The sequence below is a fragment of the Trypanosoma equiperdum genome (genome assembly GCF_001457755.1).
Source record: "Trypanosoma equiperdum strain OVI genome assembly, contig: ctg_862, whole genome shotgun sequence".
Classification (NCBI taxonomy): Eukaryota; Euglenozoa; class Kinetoplastea; order Trypanosomatida; family Trypanosomatidae; genus Trypanosoma; species Trypanosoma equiperdum.
This window is the reverse complement of record NW_027124823.1, coordinates 33,569-43,999: the sequence shown is the minus strand read 5'-3', so window position 1 is coordinate 43,999 and position 10,431 is coordinate 33,569. Positions and strand designations below refer to the sequence as shown.

The 10,431-nt window shown below is 49.0% G+C and overlaps 5 protein-coding genes across 5 annotated transcripts; all 5 read right to left on the bottom strand.

Annotated features, from left to right (window-relative positions):
- Positions 1-41: 41 nt before the first annotated feature.
- On the bottom strand, positions 42-2,015 carry TEOVI_000406000 (tubulin tyrosine ligase protein, putative; the record flags this gene model as incomplete). The annotated part of the gene is made up of 1 exon (XM_067226874.1): positions 42-2,015. One exon carries the CDS (start codon positions 2,013-2,015, stop codon positions 42-44), a length of 1,974 nt encoding a protein of 657 aa, XP_067082975.1.
- A 1,371-nt stretch (positions 2,016-3,386) lies between these two features.
- On the bottom strand, positions 3,387-5,708 carry TEOVI_000405900 (DNA replication licensing factor MCM9, putative; the record flags this gene model as incomplete). The annotated part of the gene is made up of 1 exon (XM_067226873.1): positions 3,387-5,708. One exon carries the CDS (start codon positions 5,706-5,708, stop codon positions 3,387-3,389), a length of 2,322 nt encoding a protein of 773 aa, XP_067082974.1.
- Positions 5,709-6,105: 397 nt separating this feature from the next.
- On the bottom strand, positions 6,106-6,432 carry TEOVI_000405800 (uncharacterized protein; the record flags this gene model as incomplete). The annotated part of the gene is made up of 1 exon (XM_067226872.1): positions 6,106-6,432. One exon carries the CDS (start codon positions 6,430-6,432, stop codon positions 6,106-6,108), a length of 327 nt encoding a protein of 108 aa, XP_067082973.1.
- A 1,271-nt stretch (positions 6,433-7,703) lies between these two features.
- Positions 7,704-8,753, bottom strand: TEOVI_000405700 (meiotic recombination protein DMC1, putative; the record flags this gene model as incomplete). Its single annotated transcript, XM_067226871.1, has 1 exon — positions 7,704-8,753. One exon carries the CDS (start codon positions 8,751-8,753, stop codon positions 7,704-7,706), a length of 1,050 nt encoding a protein of 349 aa, XP_067082972.1.
- Positions 8,754-9,149: 396 nt separating this feature from the next.
- On the bottom strand, positions 9,150-10,217 carry TEOVI_000405600 (TPR repeat/Tetratricopeptide repeat, putative; the record flags this gene model as incomplete). Its single annotated transcript, XM_067226870.1, has 1 exon — positions 9,150-10,217. The coding sequence occupies one exon, from the start codon at positions 10,215-10,217 to the stop codon at positions 9,150-9,152; it is 1,068 nt and encodes a 355-aa protein (XP_067082971.1).
- Between the last annotated feature and the right edge of the window lie 214 nt (positions 10,218-10,431).

The following is a 10,431-nucleotide window of genomic DNA, read 5'->3' as shown; positions in this document are numbered from 1 at the left end:
AAAAAAAAAAACACATACCACCAAAGTCATCTGCTCCATCGTCACGCTGTCTTCTTTTCCTGCATCATAACGCTTGATGCGAGAAGATAATTGTTCCGGAGCACCCCATGAGAAAAAAATGGTAAGTAAGACAACACATTGTCAGCTCGAGGAAATATCCGACGGAATCCCCCGGCGCATGCCAGTTCCTCTTCCGCTTCCAAAAGCATCATGTGTTCTGCAGGGCTCAGAATAGACTCGGGTTCTTTGGGGTCGTTGAAACGTGTGAGAAGTGACTTCCGAATCATTTCCCCCGCCTTGTGAGGATGACGTCCGAATCGGTACCGTTTGTTGTAATTAGGTGGTGACGCCCCTCCATATTCCTGTTGGAAATTCGTCGCAGGGGCATCACGTTGATGTGGAACGACGCGAATAAGAGTTAATAAATGTGCGAGCATGCGCGACTTGACAGCCTTGTCCAGAGGTGTTCCCGTCGCCAGGGACGGCATGATATTCACCTCAATAAGACGAACGTTGTACTGATCGTCGGCCATTAAATCTAAGCCGTAAAGTTCAAAGCACCCCCGCCCTGTTTTGTTGCGACACTCCTTGCGGAGCCGCTCAACTACCTCGTGTTCAATACTGAGAAAAGCTTTTATTACCACGTCATCGCAACTACTCAAAACCTTTTCCCATACCCTCCTACCGTTTTCTACGTTCTTGTCTAAGAACTCACGCAAGTCGGAGAGACACCACTTAATATCTAATGGGTCATCGGAGTCGTATGTCTTACCACGGCTCGCCCGATTCAACTCAGCGGTTTTGTTCACGGAATAGTTGGTCAGATGTTTCTGAACATTGTCCAAATCCTTGTCCATTCCCGGGTACTTCTGCGCCGCAAAACGAACAAGGCCCTCATCGAAAATATAAATACGTAATGGATCAAATGATGTAACGACGCAGTACAACCGTAGGTCAAACTTCCGTCCGAAGATCATCATCGGGTTTCCCACATACCGCTGGCATACCGCATTTTTGGAGCCTGTCGGCATGGGTGGCATACCCCGATACAAACGAATTCCACGACCGCAACTCGAAGCGCTGGGCTTTACAATGAAGATTAGTGGATCATCAGCACTATCCGGATTTTCGTTCACGTAGTCCTCCAACTGGGAACGCTGCTTTGGTAAAAGAAATGTCATTGGGATAACATTGAAGTTGTCAAGCCCAAAGTAGCGCTGCATCTTTTGAATGTTGGTAGCCAAACTATCTTTACGTCCAATACCCCATGTCCCAGGGAAGTGATTAACCTTTTGGTAAGGGCCAAGATGGGAAAGAATATATGTCGTTGCCCGCTTTGCCCATATCACGTTAAACAGCTCGTTTGATGCTGTGTACTTCATGCCTGAAGCCTCAAACGCGTCGATGACAACCTTGAACGCCACTACTCCAGGTCCGAGCTTATAAAGGCACATCCGATTTAGGTTATTCTTCTGAACCGACACCGCATCAAACCGAAGGGATGGGCGATCATTTCCGTGGTATGTGAGGTTGATCTGCCCAGGGTTCGCGCTGCGCGCCCTCGCGCCGCCGTATCGCTGAATGGGAAAGAAGAGACTCCCTGCTGAGAACGAGTAAATTGGTTTTACGAGTGTATAATATATTTTACCCCCAGAATTTGCTCCACTGTTGGATACGGGGGCGCTACTCCTCCGCCCCTCCTCTCGAGGTGCTACTTCTTCCTCCAGTGTGTACGTGGAGCGCGATATACTGCCCTGGTTCCGAGAGATCATCGGGAGCCTGGCACGGACGCGCGACAGGGCGGTCTGCGGGACATACTTTGGGTTAGACGGGTCATCATCATTCGGATCCGGCACAAATTTGCCAACGACAATACGCTGGCTCTCACTCGATGAATAAGTCGTTTCAGGTGTCAGGATATCAGTGTCCTCAGCTCCTCCGCGCTGCACGGAAGTAAGCGCCTGTGGGTAAAATGTGGCCACGTTTCTTGGAGGGGGAAGCACGGGTTCGGCCATCGATTCGGTGGAAGCTGAAGCACTTGGTTCTAAAAGCGCTTAGTCTGCCTCACCTCGAGTTGGGCTGTGCAAAATAAAGAGGAGTTGACAGAAGAAGGTACAGCTCAAGAAGGTGGGAATATAGAAAAGACAATTACATCACGCACAAATATATATCTGTTTTTACATATGGTTAAACAGATCAGTCGTGCTCTATGCAGAGAAGTCGATGATCTTTATGGGTAGCGAAGGCCCGTCGTGACGATCAGGAACGATGGTAATCAATGTTGTATCATATTTACCTCAGTTACACCCTTACGACGGCTACAGCATGGGGTACACAACAATGGTGATAGAGGGAGAGAGAAAGGAGTGTTATTAACGCTCGCTGAGTGCCTGAGGTACTACTACTACAGGCAGCACAATAGCACACAAAAGACCTGTGCAACGGTGGTGCAGTGGGTCACTTACTAAACTCTTATATGCTAAGCAACATGCTAGAAACGCATCCACTAAAAAGGGTAAAAGTCCTTTTACAACTACATGTTACTCGATTGGCACTTCAATGACTCAATAAAGAATATAAACACACTCTTGAAACAACACACCACAGCAGCGGCCCTCTCCCCCAAACGTTTGGTGATAGATCATTCAGCTCCAGTCGATACTTTCATCATGTGCCTCCCAACCACCGTAATATTCTCTTTAGCATTGGCACTCTCCATAACGCCCCTCCCCCCGGCGCGCAAATCTCCCTTTTTTTCTTTTTAAGTTGGTTGCGAACCGCGTAAAAAAAAGAATCCCCATAACGGCAGTAACCCACTCACTGTGTCGGTGAGGTTGGTGCAAGAGCGCCAACAATAAACAAAACCAAGCGAAAATGGGAAGGGAAGGGATAAATAAGGGGGAGAAGTAACACAAAGGGATGACGTGCAATCGGCACAAAGCTACATTTCTGATCCATACACGGGCTCAGTCGACAACACTGAAATGTGTAAATGGCCACCGCTTACTCTAAAGTTATGAGGAGTGAGATCATCACACATAGGCACTCCACCAAAATGGGTTGGCCACGCAGGAGAAAGTGAAAACTAAGTGGTTATGGCTGAAAGATGCGCGCAAAACGAGAGCAAAAACAAAAACAAAAAAGACGACTACACAAGGAGGAACTAATAATAACTACGGCGTCACCCTCCCTCTGACACACACCGGGAGGGAGAGGAGATAGGAGGAAAAATAAGAACAGATGGCCCCAATTGTGTATGCAAAGCCAGTTAGGGGAAGAATCATATCATCCCTCCCCTTCTCAGTCGACACACTCAACATAAAAACAAGGAAAATAACTAGAGGGATAAGAGTTCGACACTGTCCATAAACCACTGCTTAGCGAGATCATGCATTAAACGACAAACTACGCATGATTTCTTTGGCATCACGAAGCCTGTTTGGTGTCCTTGCGGGGGGTAATGAAACAGGTGGGGCAGAGAGCTGAGATAAAGAATCAGCCGGATAACATATCACCGTTTGTGGTTCTTCCCTCGGAGTTCTCACCTCAGCCACCAAACGCTTCACGCTTCTCAACGCAGCTTCAAGTGTACCAGAATCTGAGTTGCTTCGTTTACCCACAAGACGATCAGGGGAGGGCGTTTTCTCATGAGGAGCCCTTAACTTACTGAGCCACTCACCGGCAGCCAAATCCTGCGGCACATTTTCAAGCGTTGTCTCAGAATCAAGGGTGCTGCTGCAACTGGAAAACGTGTCTGTGATGGCTTGCAGGATTGTGCGCTGCTTCTCCACGCCCTTGGGACTGAGATCGAGGAAATACTCCTCCAAACACTTTGAGCTTGTGTAAACATCTGGTCCAAGTACTTCTAATGGACATTTAAGACTGTATGCGCTTTGTTCAAAAAGGAATACCGTAAATGCCGCGTCCATTTCCGTGCAAACGCGCTCCAGGTGCAGTTTCGCGTACGCCTGCGTTACGCGAACAAGAGATTCCAGTAAGCGAATTGTGATCGGTACACAATCAGCAAGGTTTGGCACCGCGCCGCGGCGCTGCTGCATTTCATAGTACGCCTTGATAAGCCGTGAGGCTCCGTCGGTGAGCAGCGGACCCCCATTCTGGGAGTAATGTGCGTGAACCCACCGCAAGTAGCGACCCACATCATCGAGCGACAGCACCGAATCCGGCAACCTTCCAGCTTGCGAATAGTTGAGGATATGCGTGGCGATACGGTCGTCCGTTTCGGGTGACGGGGTGTCCCAAAGAAGAAAGACGAAGTCGAAACGGCTCAACAGTGGCCCACCAACACCAATTTCGGTCCCATTTTGACGGGTTGGGGGATTACAAGCAGATATAACAGAGCAGCAGGTACGCAGTTTGGTCACCATTCCAGCTTTGGCCACGGATATCGTTTGTTGCTCCATTGCTTCATGAAGGGAGGCCCTATCACCAACAGAAACGGTCCGAAGCTCGTCAATAACACAAACACCCCCATCACTCAATACCAAAGCGCCAGGCTCCAATACCCACTCTCCTTGCTCTTTCGATGCCGCAACCGTGAGACCAGCGGAAGTGCTCCCCATGCCAGTCGTGGAAGTGCTTCGTGGGGCTAAAAGGGCTGCGCATCGTAGTAACTGTGATTTTCCTGTGGAAGAATCACCAACAAAAAGGCAATGGATTGTGGAGCGGACATGCATGCGCGTCTTCCCAACCGTGGATGTCCCACCCAAAGTCGCCAAAATAACAGCCATGCGAGGAGCGAAGAGTCCCGCCAAATGTGGACAAACGGAATTCACCAACGCGCTCCCTCTACCAAATTTGTCTTTGCCGAACGAGGAATAAAAGGACTCGGGTGTAAAGGCGGACTCTTCTACCTGTCCATTGTGCCTCCGCTTTGCCGCCGCAGACGCGTTGAAACTTCCGCCATCGCGGTAGGAGTCCATCACGTTAACGTTGAGCGCCCAAATGGTGGGTTCAATGATTGGCAACGCATTTGGGTAAGTATTGCGCCATTTTGGGAAAAGAATACCAATCACCTCCACCAACTGACCTACAGTACATTTTTTCGAGAGGTCATCTTCAAGCGTTATAAGAAGCGTGCGAGGAAGTCGGCCACTCTCGCTATGGCGCTGCTGCAGTCGGCACTCCGCGTAGTCCATCCACACCTGCCCAATCTGCTGCAACTCCTCTCCTTTGCATTCTTTGTTCGCACAATGAGGTTTCAACTTTGTTGAGCGGTCAAACGGGCTTGAGGTCAACTCCACTGTCTCAAGGCATTTGAAGCACTTTAACTTGCGCACCAGCGGTACCACCTTCTTTGTATTCATCCGGACAATTGATCCACAAACACTAACCAATATCCCGCGCTGGGGAGGCAGCGAGGGCGGCGGGGTTCCCACTGTAGGAAGATGCGAAAGCCGTGGTGATAAATCACTAGGGTTAAGATGGCGCCCAGCTTTGGCGCAAACCTCCGCACAGATTTTTCTGAGCGCGTCCATGAGGGTGGTAGTATGGTAGAACAGGAGGTCCGCAACGGATGGACAAGCCGCCAGTAACTTCATGCAGTCCACATCAAGCGTCCATAGATTCCTAGTGGGAAGAGCTTCCCCGGAGAGCAGCTCCGTCATACACTGCGGGGGCTCACAACATTCAACAAAAAATGAGCGCAGCTGCATCAATAAATTATCCGTTATTGGTGCAACACCATTCATCGTGACGCACTAGTACTCCAACAACCGAGCTAATATCTCCCAGTACTCTAGCACACAGAAAGGAGTATTCGCAGAGTAATCGCCCCACCCGCACTGCAGCGGCTGAGAAACGCATTTATGCATTGGATAAAACGGAGAAAACATAGCATCAATTTGCAGCAGGACGCAAAAAGGAAAAAAAGCATGTTACCTTATATATACAAAAAGGGTAGGGAAACCCCGTCAACCATAGCCTATTTCTATTTTACCTGTCTGTTCACTGCCTATCAAGCGTTCGATTCCGCCACACTCGTAATCGCACACTTCCAAACAGTGTGTTTACCACATGTATGGAAACATATGTATGCATATATATATATACGTATTCTGTTTGCTGTTACGTTGCTGCAGCCTGGTCCTACGGGCTGCACAGGTGAAAATAGTATGCCTCCCAGTCTTGATTTTGGGCTTCTTCATACAACTCAATCATCTGCTCATTTCGAATCTCGTTCTCCAACTCAACGAGAAGGTCGACTACCGATGGGTCGGTCAGATCGCACTCGAATTCAGATCCTATAAAAGCATATTCGTTGGCTGTGGGCTGGGCAGGCTTGTCTGACTCCTCCCGCCGAAGCCGCAGGTCGCTAAGCCGCATGTCCCGTCTGCAGGCAGCATTATAATGCATCATCCGCTCCTTAATCTCTTGGCGCCTGGAGTACAATGCCTTGACGCCGACCTTTTGCATGGTGCAAGCCTATTGCATTCAACACTTCAAGTGTGGCCGTCCGCGGACTTACTGATGGGAAAAAAATTTTCCTAAAAAAGAGGGGAAATGATAGAATAACACGCGAACAAACGACCGCTACGTTAAAAGAGGTTTGAAATTAATTATCTTCACATGCTCTGGCATTAAAAAATAGCCCCCCAACGACACTCAGCACTCTATGCTAAATGAAGGGGGGATGTAATATGCAAAACGGGAGGCGAAACAATGAAGTCAACACTTTTCACTGCTCACTATGAAGCACCTTTTCAATGGAATCATGTGGGTAGAAGGACGAAGCAGGATATTTTTTTTACCCTGAAAAATGTGCTTCCCAACACGACTAGCAGTTACAGTTCGAACATCCGTGGTAAGAAACGATACACAGCGCGCCCCACACCGTGTAACCGAACGCCTTCGGGTAACTGAAACCTCGCCGTGTGTTCCTTCTGTGAAATTAACTCGCACGCCCTCCCTTTAATTTGCGTCTCGTGATTCCGTTAGTTTGTCATGTTGATGAAGCACTTACAACTATTTCCATAGCTGCACAACTGTTTGGTGAAACGAGTGGAGGGTGTAGAGAAATACAAAACAAGTAGCGAAAAGGTGGAAACAGATGTGACGGAGTAAAACCCAAATAACGCAACAGGTTTAAGCAAAGTACAACAGCGGAAAAATGAACCCACTACAATCAAAGGGAGGTAGAACGTCACTGTTGAAACTATTATCAACGGCCATGCGATGGAAATGTACGAAAGCATGTCACATTAACAAAAAAAAATAATAGTCTGTTGCCTAAATATAAACGTCGAGATCTTAAGGATAAAACAACGAGGGAAAGCACGGAGGGTCGGAAGCACACTCTCCCCGACGAGATTCGTATGTTGAGGGTTTTCTGTTCTGTTAACCTCAATCTCGCCCCCACACTCCGAGAGTGGATCTCGGGAAGAAAGCGCTCCAGAGACGCAATAAGAAAACTCTGTGCAAATAAAGGGATATGTAAAAGTAATCACAATAGCTGAGGGAAGAATTGAAAATAAAAAGGAAAGCGTTGGGACAAAGTAAATGTCAGACGGAAGAACAAACCAGGCAAAGTGCAGCTGAAGACGTCAACACCACATCACACACCATCAACCGGCTACGCCAGATACTCCCACGCACACAAACACACACGCGAAACAAATAACAGGGAACGGCAAAGGTATGATGAAAACACAACAGTAGCAAGTAGAAACATTCCATAGGAAAGCTACCTACTCACGTGCGTCAACAATCCCTTGCTCCGATATGCTGAAAACACATTCCACCTCCGGCAACGACGGACTGTCATATATCTTACACACGCGCTGATCCCCCCGTCCTTTGCGCAGCGACAGTCGCGTCGTTGAGGCATGCGCAAGAATATGACCTCCAATAGGCTTTTTGGGGTCGGCCACAAACATGGAGGCGCCACCAGGATCCGCAACCACCTGATTTGTTATGTACACAGCAACGTTATACTCCTCCGCAAGTTTAATCATGTTGCTCAACATCTTGGCCAGTTTCTGCTGCCGCTCCGCGAGCTCCCCTCTGCCAGAAAAATCCACGCGAAAGAGAGCCGTTACACTGTCTACAACAAGGAGACTGAACTGATCCTCTACCATCTTCGCAGCAACCATTGACAAGAGGTGCATCTGATGCTCGTGCGTGTAAGCTCGTGCCACGAGAATGTTCCCCAGTACGGCCTCAACGTCGAGACCAAAACGCTCTGCGATGGGCTTAATCCGCTCAGGTCTGAAAGTTGCCTCTGTGTCAACATAAATAGCTTTACCATTGCCCCCCCCCATTGAAATGGGGAGTTGGCACGTTACGCACAATGTGTGTGCTATCTGCGTTTTACCGGTTCGGAACTCACCAAACGCCTCCGTAATTGACATGCTTTCTATGCCACCGCCCAACAACTGATCCAGAGCCGTGCTTCCAGTTGTTACACGGGTCACCCTCCCTCTCTGTTGCAGGTAAGCCGTTCCAACGCTGAAACCGCAATCCGATAACTTCCGTGCCGCCTCGATAATTTTGTCAACTTTGGCATCAGACAAACCCTTGATAAGAACAAGATCCTTTCGGCACTGCATGTGAATCCCAGTCACGGTGAATATACCCGCCTGCCGCAGCTTAGCGACATCCGCCGCGGCAACCCCCTGCTCGGTAAGGCGGTCAATCTCCATGATGGTGTGCGCCGCGTCCTCATGCGTCGAGTTGTCCGTGGAAACCGCCGCATCCTTCGCCTCACTTTTGCCCGACCGCGTTCCCACGTGCTGCATTAAGTTCCTTCAGATAATTGAAAGCGTGGCCCACTACCTAAAGTAAACGCATGGGAGTTAAGAGGTGAATCAGATCAAAAGAAAGTGTAGTTGCGGCAGCGCAGTCGTGAAACAGAGAAGAGGAAGGAAGTAAATACAACAGATCATGTGGAGGAGAACGGAGAACCGAGGGACTAACTGTAGTACTCATTCGTGAAGGCGCTAATTATGACGATGAGACAGTGCCCGTACCTTTGGAAGACAGTGCTGCCACAGGAATTTCCTCACTACCCATTGGCAGGAGTCATTGATAACACACCAAGATGCTGGTATAACTTGAAAATGAAATGTAACCACAGCAGCGGAACGCAGAAGTCAGGAGATGGCTACAAAGAAAGTAAATGGTGCACAAAGCCATCAAAACGGTTGCTGAGAGAACTGGTACAGAGTGTCGCAAACCCTCTGTAACGTTGAGTCTACGAAAGCCGGCATGAACCCCTTACGGGCGAGCTGAGTCAAATTCTCCCGAATTCCGTAGAACGCAAGCCGTACGTTTCCATCAATGCGATACAAGTTCTTGGCGTATTGTATATAGAAGAGCGTGAAGATGGCTCCCCCAGAGAATATAACAGTCAACAGCATTATAGCCTCCAACGACACCGCATGCATAATGAGTCTTTGAGCGTTTGAAGTTATCGACTGCGCGTAGCGCAACCCCGCTTGATAAGCTGCTGGTGCAACCTGCTGCACTCTTGAGAAGTTAGTAGCGAGAGAGAGTGCACTGTAGAGGCCCTGAACGACGACAAGTGGAAGTTGCGCCCGAACTCCTGAGATCAATGCCACAAGACAGAGAATCAAGTCCAAAGTGCAGCGCACGTCAAACCACGACTTGAGTATAGACAAGTCGGGAACCAGCATGTGCCTGGAATGTGCGATAACAGCGTGGCGCGCGGCAGCGGCTATCAATAGCAAAAACCAAGCGGAGCTTCCGTTCACCCCAATGAGTGAAGAAGCGAGCGCCGCAAAGGAAAGAACTAACACTAAAGTGTCAACAAGCAATCCTACCGTACCATGTGGTGTAATTTGGGGCATGACCACCGGTGAGCCACCAAACTGCGCCTGTCCCCGATTCATTTCTTGCCGCAGCTTTTGCAAATTTTCCCGACTACTGCTGTCGGTAGGTTCCAACGCCAGCGCCTTTTCGTATTCTGCTGCGGCCTCCCTTAAATTTCCCATTTTCCAAAATGCCTCACCCACTCGTTTATGTGCCTTGAAGTTGTCTCGAACACCGAGTGAGCGCCGCGCAAACGAGATAGCGGCTTCACATCTTCCGAGGGAAAAGCTTGCGGCCGCAGCATTATTTAAAAGGTCGATGTTCCCACCATCGAGCGCGAGCCCTTCTTCGTAGTATTTCAGTGCCTCTTCAAAGCGCTTTGCTGCGTACGCCTCGTTACCCTTTTGCTTCAATTCCGTTGCGGTTGTCATTTCCCCCAAATTAACGTTTTAAACACCGCCTTTTTGTGTATCTCGCAGGCACGTGTGTATGTTATTTTTCCTGAAAGTATTCCTATGGTCAGTGGTGTACTCTCTTTTCCCCTTACTGTAGTTGCCTGCGCTCACTTCCCTTTCCCTTGTTTTTTCCTTGTGGCTGAGGGCAGACCACCGTAAGTTGGGGCACACAACCGCACAGAGTATGCAA